Consider the following 18,110-nt stretch of genomic DNA (forward strand, 5'->3'; position numbering starts at 1 on the left):
TTTGGGTGTTTGATTCACCCTTTCCTTACCCGCTGGCTGCATGCTGGCTGCAATATTGGATTGAAGTTCATTCTCTGTCCTCCATAGTACACGCCAGTGCAAGGCAAGATTGCCTTGTGCAGGCATGTACTACGGAGGACAGAGAATGAGCTTCAATCCAATATTGCAGCCAGCATGCAGCCCGCGGGTAAGGAAAGGGTGAATCAAACACCCAAAAACCCCGCCCCTGTGGCTGAAAATTGTTCCCTCCAAATTCAGGTGACAGAGTCCCTTTAAGCCTGAAAGAGAACCTGTCACCCCCAAAATTGATGGTGAGGTAAGCTCACCATCATCAGGGGCTTATCTACAGCATTCTATAATGCTGTAGATAAGCCCCCGATGTATCCTGAAAGAGGAGGAAAAAGACGTTAGATTATACTCACCCAGGGGCGGTCCCGCTGCGGTCTGGTCAAATGGGTGTCTCAGGTCCGCACTGGCGCCTCCCATCTTCATTCCATGCTGTCCTCTTCTGGTCTTCACGCTACGGCTCTGGTGCAGACGTACTTTGTCTGCCCTGTTGAGGGCAGAGGAAAGTACTGCAGTGCGCAGGTGCCAGATAGGTCAGAGAGGCCCGGTGCCTGCGCACTGCAGTACTTTGCTCTGCCCTCAACAGGGCAGACAAAGTACGCCTGCGCCAGAGCCGCAGCATGAAGATCAGAAAAGGACATCATGGAATGAAGATGGGAGGCGCTGTTCCGGACCTGAGACACCCATCGGAGCAGGACCGCCCCTGGGTGAGTATAATCTAACATCTTTTTCTCTTCTTTCAGGTAACATCGGCAGCTTATCTACAGCATTACAGAATGCTGTAGATAAGCCCCTGATGACGGTGAGCTTACCTCACCATCGATTTTGGGGGTGACAGGTTCTCTTTACAGGCTTTATCCAAGAATATTTTTTTTCTTACTATGGGCTTAAAAACTAACAGGCAGGTAGTTGATAACCACCTGATTGTGTTGCCTGGTGTCGGCTCAGAGTGGTCATTGACCTGTCCTGCCAGTGATTCAGTTGCTCCACATCAACAGAGTAGCTTTTCTTCTTCAGGACTGCTGTCGATAGAGTGTGACTGCCAGCATAATGCTGATTGACAGCCAGCTTCCCACAGTTAGGCAGCAGACAGATGGCTATCAATCAGCATGTCAGCAATGATGCCCGTCAATAGAGCAGAGTGGAAGAGAAGCAACTGCTTTGTCGACGTGACATTAGCAGATGCTGCTGAATAACTAACAAAAGTTGTCTGTGACCATTTTGTACTGACAGAAATCGGCGTTGGGCACAACAGGCAAGTAGGCAGCAATTACCTACCTGCTAGTTCTTAGGCCTGTAGTAAAAAAAAAAATTAGTTCCCTATAACGCCTTTAAAGAAATGATTAGTGCAACTAAATCAATTGCATGGCCATGTAGATCATAGAAATACCAGTTTATGCACTGCCACAAAGCAAAGTGCCAGTGTACAGAAAACCCATTTAGAAAGTATTTGCAAATGAGCCTGGAATCTGAAGTATTGTGCTTTATTAGTGACTGATACAGCACATGAGCGATGCTGCCCAGGAACAAACAAGCATGTAGGAGATTTCACATGCGAATCCGATACCTGCATTATATAGCACTGGAAAAGAGCTGTCAATCTGGTGGGTAATACCGAGCTGTGTTAATGCACACTGAGCATGTCTTGTCTGGCTGATGCACTTGCATGCTAATTTGCATATTCACTTTAGCCAAGTATTCTCTGTGTTGGCACATTGCTTTTGGGCTATAAAAGTGCGCATGAAGTGGTATTTCAATGTCCTTCACAGCCATAGATTCAGTTTACCAATTATTCAAACAGATTACTTTTAAGAATTAACCTTGTATGCAATTATCCGTAACAATCATATTGGAACGAACTATTGGAAACTGATTACAGTCTATTAGGACCAGCAAACATGGAATGCATCATCTGTTTCCAACCTGGATTAAATCAAACCTCAGCCATTGAATTTAACACTGGGTTCTAACCAAGGTACACTGTTATGGTGTTGACCAACAGAAATTGATAGAGAAACAAAAAACTTTTGTCACATTTCCAGGCAAAATGATGTATTCAGTTTGGTTACACTAAACATTCTGACAGATTCGCTTTAAAGGCTTTTATTACTTGCAACTGAACTGAAAGAATTTTAGACAAATAATAATATTTTCTGTAGAAATATTTTTAAAACATGAATATTAGAGGAGGACAAAGGGAATTAAATTGCATGACAAAGACCAAAACATATTAACACATAGCAAGAAGGGCTCGAGTCATGTGAAAGTAGAGGCAAAAACGATGATAAAAGTGAGAATAGTACCCTGCATATAAAATGTAATTCATCATTCCATATACAATAAGGTAGTAATTCAATGGATGTTTGTTTCACAAAACCAACCTTATGGAACATAAGTTACCTGAAGTTTGACAGATTCTGGTAGTCGAGTCTGCAGAAGACCTTTCGCAGGAGCCTTGGCTTCCTTTGTTGCCTTCTCTCCAGCTTCCACATCTTTTTCCTCATCTTGTGCCACTTCTTCCTTTTCACAGTTCTCTTCTGTATCATCTTCTTTATGGTCACCAAAAACATTTGGATCAATAAGAAGCAGAATTTGGCGGACATCCTCATCCTCAAAAACCCCCATTATGAGAAGAGTGGCAATGAGCTTTAGCACTGGCACAAACTGGAATTCCACTTTGCCTCCGACCGGATCTCTGATATGGTCTCCACTGCTTTGTACTGCCTCCGTTAGCATGCTGATAGCTTTAGACTTAAGGATGTCAAAGGGAATCTCTGGGCCATTTTGTTGCCTGTCTTCTCCAGTCAATACAAAGCAAGGTATAGTGAAATGAAGATCGGATTTCAGGCAGGTACTACGACCTACCCCAGGTAAGCCGTGTCTTTTCGATTCATCGGGGAACAGTCTGATTTGCCTGGTCTCATCCGTTATTGGAATAATAAACTCATTGTTCATCATTAGTTTTCCCTCCTTTGCAGACTCCAGGTAGATGCTGATGAGGAGATTATAAAAACCAGATCTCAAGAGACCAGGCAGGTATTGGTTATCAATGGTATATAGAAGTTGGGACTGATCCACATGGCTGCATAAGGCATGGGCAACACGATTGTTACCCAGAGCACAAACAGCACAATACAATTTCAGGGTGTGATATTGAAATTTCATCAAGTCTTCCTGCTCAGAAAGCTCTAAAATGTCAATACACCTGATAAAATATAGAAAAAAATAAAAATAATTTACAAAGAGATATGCATGTAATAGAAAATCATAGAATATTTGCTTTATTCATAGAAGGTACACAGTCTCATGATTATTGATGTATAACCAATATCTAGTCATGTTTTTACATTCCAATAAAAAATAAAAAACATTTTACAGCGCTGTCAGCAGATACCTTATTAATGTTATGTAAATCAGTGGGTGACTAGTTGTGGGAACATTGGTTTCCCAGGACTTATCCTCCCTCCCCCCCATCATGCAAGCAGATCCCTGTGGGTGTCAGTGACATGATTTGTAAGAGAAATGTCACCTCCGGCCATTAGTAAATCTAGCGCAAAGGTGAAACATTTGGTTTCCAAGGGAATGCTCTATAAAGTTGAGTATAAGCTTCTCTGCTTCATCGGTGTATTGCATATGACCAGTAAGGTGGTAACGAAGAAGATCCCAACCAGCAGAGAAATTAGCAAATTGCTGGTGGTGACGTCACTCTTAGAAATTTTGTCACTCATACCCACAGAGACATGCTTGAGAGAAAGGATTAGTCCGAAGAAATAAAACCCCCCAAATTAGTCACCCACTGATTTACATAACGTAAGTGCAGGACTGAAAATTACAACTACATTTATGCAGCAATCACAAAGCAGCAACAATGGGCTTGTTAGACTGCAGGAAAAGGGTTCAATACAGAAATAGGGGCGGTTTACGAGGCTAAGTCAGCTTAGAGGTTCCTTTAAGTGAAAAGAAGGGGTAATGGGAGAAACAAATGTTCCTCTCCAAACAATTCATGCAAGACAACATCTTGAATACTGGATTCAATTTTGCACTACATACTGTAAAAAAAAGCACCAGAAGATTCAAAGGTAGACAGATTGGATACTAGATTATTCAATGGGATGGGAGATCTCTCTAAAAATGAGAGGCTGGCCAAATCATTCTTGTTCAGCATGTATAAAGAAATCTTAGGAAGTGATCTCGTTTCTAAAAAGTATAAATGTATGTGCGGACAGTACGAAAAACTGACCAATCATTTATACTGTCCAAGGACCTTACAAAGGACCTGAGGACACTCTTTACATGTGGGGGAAGGCTGATTAAGGCATCAAAATAGAAAAGGGTTGTTTACAGTTAAAGTAGTCAAACTACGAAATGGCCCACCAAACTATGAAATTGCCCACCACAAAAGGTAGTAAGTAGCTGCTACTATATCAGCACTTAAAAAGAGTTACATCCTAGATATTAGTAAAATGTCATTGAGGGTTAAAATTAATATAGCAATCAATATTTTATTGAAAAGTGTTAAGCTGCATGGACCATTTTTTTCAACCTATGAAACAAAGTTGTTTTTTACTGCAATTCTATTCAAAAATTAAAATTTCATTGTACTGAAATTATAGCTTGGCTTCGAATTGGGAAGCTCTACATAGTCCTGAAAATGTTATAGGGAATAAAGCCTATGGTCCAATGCTTATCAGAGCCATTGATCCAAAAGTCTAGCAGAAGACAAACACATTGAAATTGATCACGTCACTAGGGTCTAGTAAGAGTTTGATTCAGAAATACTTTATCTCACCCAGTCAATGATACATCTCACATTGTACAAATGAAATGAAAAAACATGAGAATGGGTATAAAAAAATGAGTGATATACCATGTTATGTTAAATTTTAACCCCTTCCCGACCTTTGACGCATACGCTGCGTCATGAAAGTCGGTGCCATTCCGACCCATGACGCAGCATATGCGTCATGGAAAGATCGCGTCCCTGCAGATCGGGTGAAAGGGTTAACTCCCATTTCACCCGATCTGCAGGGACAGGGGGAGTGGTAGTTTAGCCCAGGGGGGGTGGCTTCACCCCCTCGTGGCTACGATCGCTCTGATTGGCTGTTGAAAGTGAAACTGCCAATCAGAGCGATTTGTAATATTTCACCTAAAAAAATGGTGAAATATTACAATCCAGCCATGGCCGATGCTGCAATATCATCGGCCATGGCTGGACACACTAATGTGCACCCACTCCACTCCTCCGATCGCCCCCCAGCCCCCCGATCTGCGGTCTGCTCCCCTTGGTCCTGTGCTCCGCTCCCCCGTCCTCCTGCCCGCTCCCCCCGTGCTCCAATCACACCCCCTGTGCTCCAATCAAACCCCCCCGCACAGCGATCCCCACCCCCCGCACAGCGATCCCCCCCCGCACAGTGATTTCCCCCCCCCCCGTGCTCCGATCCACCCGCCCGCACAGCGATCCCCCACTCCGTGCTCCGGTCCACCCCACCCCCCGTGCTCCGACGCCCCCCCCGTGCCCTGATCTCCCCCCCCTTATACTTACCTGGCCTCCCGGGGACCGTCCGTCTTCTTTCCTGGGCGCCGCCATCTTCCAAAATGGCAGGCGCATGTGCAGTGCGCCCGCCGAATCTGCCGGCCGGCAGATTCGTTACAGAGTGAATTTTGATCACTGAGATAGGTTATATCTCAGTGATCAAAATAAAAAAAAAAAAGTAAATGACCCCCCCTCCCTTTGTCACCCCCATAGGTAGGGACAATAAAAAAAATATATATATATTTTTTTCCACTAAGGTTGGGGTAAGAAGTAGGGTTATGGTTAGGGGTAGGGGTAGGGTTAGGGGTAGGGTTAGGGTTTCGGTATGTGCACACGTATTCTGTTCCTCTGGCAGATTTACCATGTTTTTTCTGCGCATTTCAATGCAGTTTTACAACAGCGATTTTCTATTTGAGCAGTTGTAAAACCGCTGCGGAATCCGCAGAAAGAAGTGACATGCTGCGGAATGTAAACCGCTGCGTTTCCGTGCAGTTTTTCCGCAGCATGTGTACAGCGATTTTTGTTTCCCATAGGTTTGCATTGAACTGTAAACTCATGGGAAACTGCTGCGGATCCGCAGCGTTTTCCGCAGCATGTGCACATACCTTTAGAATTAGGCTATGTGCACACGGTGCGGATTGGCCGCTGCGAATCCGCAGCAGAGTTCCATCAGGTTTACAGTACCATGTAAACATATGGAAAGCCAAATCCGCTGTGCCCATGGTGCGGAAAATACCGCGCGGGAACGCTGCGTTGTATTTTCCGCAGCATGTCAATTCTTTGTGCGGATTCCGCAGCGTTTTACACCTGTTCCTCAATAGGAATCCGCAGGTGAAATCTGGACAAAAAACACTGGAAATCCGCGGTAAATCCGCAGGTAAAACGCAGTGCCTTTTACCCGCGGATTTTTAAAAAATGGTGCTGAAAAATCTCATACGAATCCGCAACGTTGGCACATAGCCTTAGGGCTAGGGTTGGGTTGGAATTAGGGTTGTGGTTAGGGTTAGGGGTGTGTTGGGGTTACGGGTGTGTTGGGGTTAGGGTAGTGATTAGGGTTACGGCTACAGTTGGGATAAGGGTTAGGGGTGTGTTGGAGTTAGAATTGAGGGGTTTCCACTGTTTAGGCACATCAGGGGGTCTCCAAACGCAACATGGCGCCACCATTAATTCCAGCCAATCTTGTATTCAAAAAGTCAAATGGTGCTCCCTCACTTCCGAGCCCCGACGTGCACCCAAACAGTGGTTTACCCCCACATATGGGGTACCAGCATACTCAGGACAAACTGCGCAACAATTACTGGGGTCCAAGTTCTCCTGTTACCCTTGTGAAAATAAAGAAATGCTTGCTAAAACATCATTTTTGAGGAAAGAAAAATGATTTTTTATTTTCACGGCTCTGCGTTGTAAACGTCTGTGAAGCACTTGGGGGTTCAAAGTGCTCACCACATATCTAGATAAGTTCCTTGGGGGGGTCTAGTTTCTAAAATGGGGTCACTTGTGGGGGGTTTCTACTGTTTAGGCACACCAGGGGCTCTGCAAATGCAATGTGACGCCCGCAGACCATTCCATCAAAGTCTGCATTTCAAAAGTCACTACTTCCCTTCTGAGCCCCGACGTGTGCCCAAACAGTGGTTTACCCCCACACATGGGGTATCAGCGTACTCAGGAGAAACTGGACAACAACTTTTGGGGTCCAATTTCTCCTGTAACCCTTGGGAAAATAAAAAATTCTGGGCTAAATAATTATTTTTGAGGAAAGAAAACGTATTTATTATTTTCACGGCTCTGCATTATAAACTTCTATGAAGCACTTGGGGGTTCAAAGTGCTCACCACACATCTAGATAAGTTCCTTTCGGGGTCTAGTTTCCAAAATGGGGTCACTTGTGGGGGGTTTCTACTGTTCAGGCACACCAGGGGCTCTGCAAACGCAACGTGACGCTCGCAGAGCATTCCATCAAAGTCTGCATTTCAAAACGTCACTACTTCAATTCCGAGCCCCGGCATGTGCCCAAACAGTAGTTTACCCCCACATATGGGGTATCACCGTACTCAGGAGAAACTGGACAACAAATATTGGGGTCAAATTTCTCCTGTTACCCTTGGGAAAATTAAAAAATTCTGGGCTAAATAATTATTTTTGAGGAAAGAAAACGTATTTATTATTTTCACGGCTCTGCATTATAAACTTCTATGAAGCACTTGGGGGTTCAAAGTGCTCACCACACATCTAGATAAGTTCCTTTCGGGGTCTAGTTTCCAAAATGGGGTCACTTGTGGGGGGTTTCTACTGTTAAGCCACATCAGGGGCTTTGCAAACGCAACGTGACGCCCACAGAGCATTCCATCAAAGTCTGCATTTCAAAATGTCACTACTTCACTTCCGAGCCCCGGCATGTGCCCAAACAGTGGTTTACCCCCACATATGGGGTATCAGCGTACTCAGGAGAAACTGGACAACAACTTTTGGGGTCAAATTTCTCCTGTTACCCTTTGTAAAATAAAAAATTGCAGGCTTAAAGATCATTTTTGAGAAAATAATTTTTTTTTTTAATTTTCATGGCTCTGCGTTATAAACTTCTGTGAAGCACTTGGGGGTTCAAAGTCCTCACCACACATCTAGATTAGTTCCTTTGGGGGTCTAGTTTCCAAAATGGGGTCATTTCTGGGGGATCTCCAATGTTTAGGCACACAGGGGCTCTCCAAACGTGACATGGTGTCCGCTAATGATTGGAGCTAATTTTCCATTTAAAAAGCCAAATGGCGTGCCATCCCTTCCGAGCCCTGCCGTGCGCCCAAACAGTGGTTTACCCCCACATATGGGGTATCCGCGTACTCAGGACAAACTGGACAACAATATTTCGGGTCCAATTTCTCCTATTATCCTTGGCAAAATAGGAAATTCCAGGCTAAAAAATCATTTTTGAGGAAAGAAAAATTATTTTTTATTTTCATGGCTCTGCGTTATAAACTTCTGTGAAGCACCTGGGGGTTTAAAGTGCTCAATATGCATCTAGATAAGTTCCTTGGGGGGTCTAGTTTCCAAAATGGGGTCACTTGTGGGGGAGCTCCAATGCATAGGCACACAGGGGCTCTCCAAACGCGACATGGTGTCCGCTAACAATTGGAGCTAATTTTCCATTCTAAAAGTCAAATGGCGCGCCTTCCCTTCCGAGCCCTGCCGTGTGCCCAAACAGTGGTTTACCCCCACATATGAGGTATCGGCGTACTGGGGGAAATTGCCCAACAAATTTTAGGATCCATTTTATCCTACTGCCCATGTGAAAATGAAAAAATTGAGGCGAAAAGAATTTTTTTGTGAAAAAAAAGTACTTTTTCATTTTTACAGATCAATTTGTGAAGCACCTGAGGGTTTAAAGTGCTCACTAGGCATCTAAATAAGTTCCTTGGGGGGTCTAGTTTCCAAAATGGGGTCACTTGTGGGGGAGCGCCAATGTTTAGGCACACAGGAGCTCTCCAAACGCGACATGGTGTCCGCTAACGATGGAAATAATTTTTCATTCAAAAAGTCAAATGGCGCTCCTTCCCTTCCGAGCCTTACCATGTGCCCAAACAGTGGTTTACCCCCACATATGAGGTATCGGCGTACTCAGGAGAAATTGCCCAACACATTTTAGGATCCATTTTATCCTGTTGCCCATGTGAAAATGAAAAAATTGAGGCTAAAAGAATTTTTTTGTGAAAAAAAAGTACTTTTTCATTTTTACGGATCAATTTGTGAAGCACCTGGGGGTTCAAAGTGCTCACTATGCATCTAGATAAGTTCCTTGGGGCGTCTAGTTTCCAAAATGGGGTCACTTGTGGGGGAGCTCCAATTTTTAGGCACACGGGGGCTCTCCAAACGTGACATGGTGTCCGCTAAAGAGTGGAGCCAATTTTTGATTCAAAAAGTCAAATGGCGCTCCTTCCCTTCCAAGCCCTGCCGTGCGCCCAAACAGTGGTTTACCCCCACATATGAGGTATCAGCGTACTCAGGACAAATCGGACAACAACTTTCGTGGTTCAGTTTCTCCTTTTACCATTGGGAAAATAAAAAAATTGTTGCTAAAAGATAATTTTTGTGACTAAAAAGTTAAATGTTCATTTTTTCCTTCCATGTTGCTTCTGCTGCTGTGAATCACCTGAAGGGTTAATAAACTTCTTGAATGTGGTTTTGAGTACGTTGAGGGGTGCAGTTTTTAGAATGGTGTCACTTTTGGGTATTTTCAGCCATATAGACCCCTCAAACTGACTTCAAATGTGAGGTGGTCCCTAAAAAAAATGGTTTTGTAAATTTCGTTGTAAAAATGACAAATCGCTGGTCAAATTTTAACCCTTATAACTTCCTAACAAAAAAAAATTTTGTTTACAAAATTGTGCTGATGTAAAGTAAACATGTGGGAAATGTTATTTATTAACTATTTTGTGTCACATATCTCTCTGGTTTAACAGAATAAAAATTCAAAATGTGAAAATTGCGAAATTTTCAAAATTTTCGCCAAATTTCCGTTTTTATCACAAATAAACGGAGAATTTATTGACCTAAATTTACCACTAACATGAAGCCCAATATGTCACGAAAAAACAATCTCAGAACCGCTAGGATCCGTTGAAGCGTTCCTGAGTTATTACCTCATAAAGGGACACTGGTCAGAATTGCATAAAACGGCAAGGTCTTTAAGGTCAAAATAGGCTGGGTCATGAAGGGGTTAATATGAGTCTGTTGAGACAAACTGACAATATAAACTGACCCTATGGTCATGTAAGGGAGTATCCCCTATCAAAATCTCTAGTGCAATCTCCATTCAGAGAGAGACCCCAGCATGTGTCTCTCAGCTACAGCTCACATTTTGGCTGGCCACTCACCAGCAGCACACTCAACTCTGCTCAACATTCAGCAGACTGACACTCTCTCAGGAGACTGCCACTCCATGAAGCTACATCCTGCTCCTTAGCAATACCCTATAATATGGACATCTAATCAAGAACCTGAGGAGCTGGGATTTAACCCTGTCCTTCACAGCTATGCTACAATGGCTATGTGCTATACTGTCTGTTTGAGCTGATGGACTCCCATATTATAGCAGCAAATAGAGGAAAAACAGGAGAGAAAGCCAAAATATTATAGGAATTATAGTACTTTATTATATGTGATGGCACAGAAAATGATAATGATTGTAAAAGTAAAAAAAAAAAAAATAGGTGAAAAAAGGAGAGGAGAGATAATTACAATATACCGTATGTGTAAATAAAACCAAAAATGCAAAAGAGACACTCAGGGAATGGAGAGTATAGTTAAAAAATTATGGCAATCCAAATAGCATATACAAAGTGCTAGCAAACACTAATATCAATAAAATAAACAAGTGAAGTCACAGAAAATGGTATTTCTGAGAAATAGATATTACGGTAATTTATATAATATGACAAGAGAAGTTAATAAAGATACTGCTGGCTGGAATTCATACATGCAGAGTTATAATGATAGGTAGAAGATACTGTAGAAGTAGAATTCCTAGGTGCAGTAAGGACGTTAGGTGAGAAGAATTTAGAGTATAATACCTGTGGTCATAACATAAATAGTGGATACCAAAATCTCCCCAATCCTAGATAGGACCTCAACGCGCAGTACATACACGCGAATTATACAATCATGAAAAACATGAAAAATAGTTACCAGTAAAGTAGCTAATATAAGTAAATAAATAAACCTCTAAGAAGTAAAGTGTAAAATACCATAATATTGTATGAGAGATATATAATGATCTAATCAAAGTTTATTACCATAAGCTTAAAGATAATGAGGTTGTCTAAATTTAAGTAAATTATATAAAGGATACTGTGGTTACATTTGGATTTAATAATCATATAAATTGTCCCTGATCATATAAAAAAAACGCATGTGGCATGAATTATAATTTTTACAACCATTATCAGTTTTTGTACCATCATGTATAATAATAAAGTACTATAAGAGATATATTATTTTGGTTATATCTCCTGTTTTGCTCTGTTTGGTTCTAAATATCCCGTTAGGACATGCTTTCTACAACATGTAGGGAATTTCTTTGGTGTTCCTTTTTTATCGCACCCTGCTCTGTTTTATATTTCCAGAAACAGCATTTTTTAGATCAGTATTTTACTATGTATTGATATTAATAATTACCTGTTCTCCTCAGGTATATGCAGTGCCATCATCTGCAATGGTTCCAAACACTGCACCACCCACCCATGACGCTCGCTCACGCGTTCTGTTTCCACCTTGAGGAAAATAATTGGCATACGGCTCCAGAGAACAGGTGTGATAGTCTGTACATCCAAACGAGGTGGGCATTGTGGCACAGGGTTTTTCTCTTCACTCTTGAATATTGCAGCTGAAAGGGGCATCGTGTTCTGTAAACCCCAACATATTAAAAATGGGTACCGTATTATTAACATTGATGAAATTAAAAACAAGGAAAAAATAATATCAAATATTGGGCGTCTAACAATAGGCATAACATTGCATGGTACAGTGTACATCTAGCTGTTGGCAAAGTAGTCTTTGTTAAAGGGGTGGTGCGAAACTAATAATGATTTTAATCCTAAATTTTTATTCTAATACACTTCAATTAAAAATGTCCCTACCATTTCCTCTCTATGCTACCCAACTGCTTTATTTATGTATTATTTTTCACCAACTTCCTGCTTGATGATATTTTGTTTGAGAATCCCTGATATCTTTGGTAAGTAGAAGTTGTTAGGGTTGGCGGAACGCACCAAATATGTTTATTAGATGAGATAGGTGCGTTCGCAACCCGGGATCCACCGTGCAGGAAAGAACCTGCTGCTAAGTAAGGCGGTGAAGTACATTAGTATAAACAAACTCTGTTACTTCACAAAGCCCATAGTAAAGAGAACGTTGTGCCCTGTTTAGCTCACAGGGAACACAGCTACTGAGTAGAGCCAACAGTGGTCATGCCGTCCCAACCAAACACGCTGCTCCTCTCCGGTGGAGCCGGAATTCTAATGGCTATTAGCCAGCCCTGAATTCACTCATGAGAAACTCCTTGCCGGAGGTGCCAGCATTCTAGGGGCTTATTTCAGCCGGGTCCCTGACTGCATACACACAAAAACTCCTCATCGAAGGTGCCAGCATTCTAGGGGCTTATTTCAGCCGGGTCCCTGACCACACACACGACCACACTGGCGCTGAGCTCGTACATATTTGATACTAGCGCATGGCCGTGCGGTCATGAGAACCTTTTATAGCTGCAGCAACTTCAGGACCTTCCTAGAAGGACCAATGGAAGGCTGCCATAGAACTTGATCAGGTACAGGGCCTTCCTGGAGGACCAATGGAAGTTGCTGCAGTACCTGAGCATGTGACCCTAAACCTCCACTGAGAGATCTTACCCTGGGCATGCTCAGTGTGTGCAAAGCAGGACCAGAAAAGCCTGCTCGCCGCATACCAGTGCAGGGTACAATAGCAGAGCCTGGAGAGGCAGCAGTAACCCTTTGCACAGTATCAGATTCAATGAGACGCTGGGACCAACGTCTCCGCTGAGCAGGCTCCACTGCAGCCGATGCAGAATGGGAGACCGCAGCAGACATGGCTCGAGATTCCCCCTGTGCAGCGGCGGGAACTCGACTCCTAACAGAAGTTACTCCCACTTTACCTCTTGGGCCCCTGTATGTCTTCACTGATTGCATTAATGGTAACAGGTTGCACCCTGCTCTTACGTCCTTCAGATCCATACAGACTGAATGGAGTGAGGATGTACAATCACCACTTCATTCCAAGGATGAAGAACACGTAAGATTTGTTTTTTTTTTGTGGGGTCTTGGGTGTAGTCTTCCACCGATCTAGCAGTCATTACCTTTCCAGCCAGTCTGTAGCAATTTGTTGTAACTAGATTATCTCCTTAAGTGCCTTGTACCTAAAGGGGTTATCTCATTTCAGATGATCTCTCTCCCCTGAGACATTGCGGCACTGGTTTCTGAAACAGCTGATTTTTCAAGGGAACTATGCAACCAGCAATACAAGTAGTTGTTCTCAAAATAATCAAGTTGCTCTTAATAATGTGATACAGAATAAACACTGCTCCGTGGCAGGTGAAAGGTTAATGCAAACAGAAAACAATACCTTTAACTTTCCAAGTTCAAACTGGAAGAGATTAGTGCTAGTCGGCTGCAGAAAAACTGCTGGGAACAGCTTGGTGTTTGGTTCAACCTAACAAGGGAAAATGGATTTATTTCAGTAAAAACCATCATCTAACACAACCTAGTAATTCCCTCTAAGTGAAGCATTATTCAATCACAACAGGAGCGTCAGATTATTCAAGCTGGAAGCCATTATATCTGTTGCGTAGTAGTAATTTGTCAATAATGTCTGCTCAATTGCCATAATAGAGTTTAGAAATATGACAACTTACAACTACACACTACTAAAAGTCTTAAATATGGATGAATAAATTACTACACATGTTAAAGTGTAGTGTGGAATCTACATGGCTATAAAATCAGAGATGTGGATATAAAAAGTTTCTGTCTCCTTCTGCAAACAGACCCACTTCAGGAACAACCCAAGGAACCATGAATCCCTCTGGTGAAATACAGGTCTGCTCCTTTGCCCATCACTGAACCCACAAAGATGTTTGGAGAACCCCAGTTGGGACTGTACTATATGTGATTACCAGCTGGAGCTTGATACACGTGCTAGGGTCGTGATATCTATCGTCTGGATGTGAGGAACTATCCTAAGGACTGTTGTTGCTGGCTGGAGGGGTATACATGTGCTACGGTCATGATATTTTTCTGGAGGAATATAGGCTGTGACTGCAGACTGTGCCAACAGGAGATACCATATTGGGAGACAGTGAGTATCATCTGGTATGAGGACAGTGGAACTACCGATCACGAGTTGGGAACTTGTGGAGGGCATTGTATTTTGGCCATCTATCCAGAATTGCTGTAAGACCTAGTACGTAAGGAATAAAAATAGTTGCATTGTTAACCTGCCTAGGTGATTATTCTAATCCAAAACCTCAGATCATCAAAAAAAAATAGTATAATAAACTTTAGTGCTATTGGGAACAATTTGAAAATTTTTTTCTGTTGAGTTAGGTTTTTGAGCTGATTTATACTAAAATTGGCATGCTGATTCCAAAAATGTAGTCAGTTTTTTCCTAGCACGTCAAGTTTTTCCTACACAACTTACCTGCCAGAGAAGCACAATTGCACTGATATCTGTAATAAGACTTGTTATCTGATTACAATTCGACTCATATAGAGCTACGTGGCAACTTGTAAGAGTAGTCACAACTTTGTCATGCCTATTTCTTATATATTTCATTTTTTGTTCATATTTGTACTATTTAAAAAAGCAACAACACTTTTTAGGTACAGTAGTTTACATAGTTTTGAGAAGACAAAAATCCTATAGTTCAAAAACTTGACGTGATAGAGAAAAACTGAGATCATTTCTGGATTCAGCATCCAAAAATTAATTAAGAACAGTTGTCTAACCTAACTCTTAAAAAATTGTGTTCCCCAGTGTATTGTACACACAAGCTCATTAACCTGATCCAAAATGTTATTTGTAAATTAACAAATAAGAAATGGAAAATATCAACTAGTTTTAAGCCATGTCAGCTATTTTCTTTTGGCCTTTGGGTCTGTTAATATATTAGAACCTAGGCCCATATGAGAACCTTTGCTAATCTAATGGGCAAGTTCAGATGTGGCCAATGCACAGATCCAAATAATGCTTGTGTGCATAAACTCTAAAGGGATAACAACTAAGAATTATCCATCGAAGGGTAAATGCTTGAAGGGTTTTTTTTTGTCACTTTTAAAACTGATGAAGCTATTGCCAGTAGACAAACAGTCACTTTTGATTTAGACATTAACCATAGCAAGATCTAGATTACTGAATCCTTTTATAACTAAGAGGTGCAATAGTTAGTTCCCTAGCAAATTTGTCTCTAGGTTTTCAATTTTGTGGTAATGGCAAACATTGCTGCAGTAAATCTATATAGACCAGACAAGTTATAATAGGTAAAGGAGTTGCCCCTTTAGTTCATTTTAATCAATGGAAACTAGGAATAAACATAAGTTCCAAAATTGGATGGGTTTTAAAAAAATCTTCCTTTGTTGGGATAATCTTATAAATGTGCCCCTGCTATGTAATGTGTAATGGCCGTGTCTGACTGAGCAGGAACGTTGTCTGATCATACCACAGCTCCTGGGCAGGGGGGATACAAAAGACTATACAGACAGTGCAGCATAGGCTCGCAGCAGATTCGTTTTGTGAAGGAACACATTTCACTTCCTGTTTTTAAATAATGTTTACCTCAAAGAAAGAATCATTTGCAATCCCATGTTCTCCTGTCTGTATACGCTTTTGCGTCCTCCCTTGCCCAGGAGCTGTGCTATGATCAGACCATGTCCCTACTGTAAGATGGAGCTTACTGAGTGTGTTGGGGGACACTCGCTTGACAACGGAGTGATAAACGTAGACAGGCACTTTTTTTCACTTAAACAGTCTATACGGTTTATTTACACTTCATAAACCGCTGTAGGCCATGTTACACATCACAGACCTCATAAAGTTCATAGCACTTCATAACTATTCAGTTTTGACTCAGATACTTCATAACATGACATTAGGTTGCAGGTACTACACATGCTGGACCATACTCCGTCCAGTTACTATGGGAAATGCACAGTTCATTAACTGACCCCCCGTCAGTGCACACAGTTCCTCATACTGTGGGTTACCTTCCAGGAGCTCCTCTCCACACACTGACTGCTGTCAGTACTCTCTCTCCCAGGGAAGCTGCCAACCTAGGATCACCGTCCCGGACAATGCCTTGCTCACCAGGCCACCTGACAGTCCAGATCCTCAGACGGGCTGTAGCTCCCCCAATGCAGTGCCATCACAGACTCTGCATACATGCTTTTCCATGTGCTCTTCAGGAAGTCCTACTCCCAGGATCTCAGTGCACTATTCAGGGATCCGATCCTATTCCCAGGATCTCTCAACAGACAAATCTCTCAGTGCGCTATTCAGGGATCCGATCCTACTCCCAGGATCTCCCAACACACAAGTCTTCAGGTCCACGGCCTCTCAGTGCGCTATTCAGGGATCTGTTCCTACTCCCAGAATCTCCTAACACACAAGTCTTCAGATCGATGGCCTCTCAGTGCGCTATTCAGGGATCCGGTCCACACACAGGACCTCCCATCACACAAGCTGTCCAGGACCTACACACTCACTATCACAGAGACCATGTGACCACACCATGGTCACATTATGTACCTGTAACCACTACCATAGATGGGTGGTGTGTGTGTGTGTGTATGTGGTTATTCAGACCTGCCCAGCTCTCTAACTAACCCTACAAGCCTCCCTTTACAAACTATACAAATACTTGTAGGACTACAGGTCCCAGAACAACAACATTACTGGCTTACAGCGCAGACTTCCTCTGCGACACATACTGGCCATTTACAATAATGCCAGTCACTATCTCATTATCACCATTACAGTTGCGCCTCCATGCGTATCCTGAGGAGCACATACAGCGCCACTTAGCTTCAGCATGAGTCACTGCATCACACTACATAGTGAGACACAGCCATTACACAGTACACAGTAGGGGCACATTTATAAGATTATCTCAGCACAGGAACATATTTTTTAAACACATCCAACTGTGGAACTTATTTTTATTCCAAGATCTATTGAATAAAATAAACTTAGTTTGTGGGACAACCCCTCTAATTTAAAACAATGTGCATCAGATACCTTGTAACATATTAACATAGTAACATAGTTATTAAGGTTGAAGGAAGACTTTAAGTCCATCTAGTTCAACCCATAGCCTAACCTAACATGCCCTAACATGTTGATCCAGAGGAAGGCAAAAAAAAACCATGTGGCAGATAGTAAGCTCCACTTTGGGGAAAAAAATTCCTTCCCGACTCCACATACGGCAATCAGACTAGTTCCCTGGATCAACGCCCTATCAAGGAATCTAGTATATATACCCTGTAACATTATACTTTTCCAGAAATGTATCCAGTCCCCTCTTAAATTTAAGTAATGAATCACTCATTACAACATCATATATTTATACATTAAAATAAGATCACCCCTTAGTCTTCATTTTTCCAAACTAAATAGCCCCAAGTGTAATAGCCTATCTTGGTATTGCAGACCCCCCAGTCCTCTAATAACCTTGGTAGCTCTTCTCTGCACCCGCTCCAGTTCAGCTATGTCTTTCTTATACACCGGAGACCAGAACTGTGCACAGTATTCTAAGTGTGGTCGAACTAGTGACTTGTATAGAGGTAAAATTATGTTCTCCTCATGAGCATCTATGCCTCTTTTAATGCATCCCATTATTTTATTTGCCTTTGTAGCAGCTGCCTGACACTGGCCACTGAACATGAGTTTGTCATCCACCCATACACCCAGGTCTTTTTCATTGACGGTTTTGCCCAGAGTTTTAGAATTAAGCGCATAG

General features: G+C 42.2%; 1 protein-coding gene across 1 annotated transcript in view; it reads right to left on the bottom strand.

Annotated features, from left to right (window-relative positions):
• RYR3 (ryanodine receptor 3) overlaps nt 1–18,110 on the bottom strand; it is an 886,248-nt gene that overhangs the window by 449,112 nt on the left and 419,026 nt on the right. Inside the window, exons 34-36 of the mRNA XM_069732389.1 lie at nt 13,724–13,810; nt 11,765–11,991; nt 2,467–3,271 (exon numbers count right to left, since the gene is read on the bottom strand). Of these exons, the coding sequence (XP_069588490.1) occupies nt 2,467–3,271; nt 11,765–11,991; nt 13,724–13,810 (1,119 nt within the window). The remainder of the gene's footprint in view (nt 1–2,466; nt 3,272–11,764; nt 11,992–13,723; nt 13,811–18,110) is intronic.

This window comes from Ranitomeya imitator, chromosome 1 (genome assembly GCF_032444005.1).
Source record: "Ranitomeya imitator isolate aRanImi1 chromosome 1, aRanImi1.pri, whole genome shotgun sequence".
Lineage (NCBI taxonomy): Eukaryota > Metazoa > Chordata > Amphibia > Anura > Dendrobatidae > Ranitomeya > Ranitomeya imitator.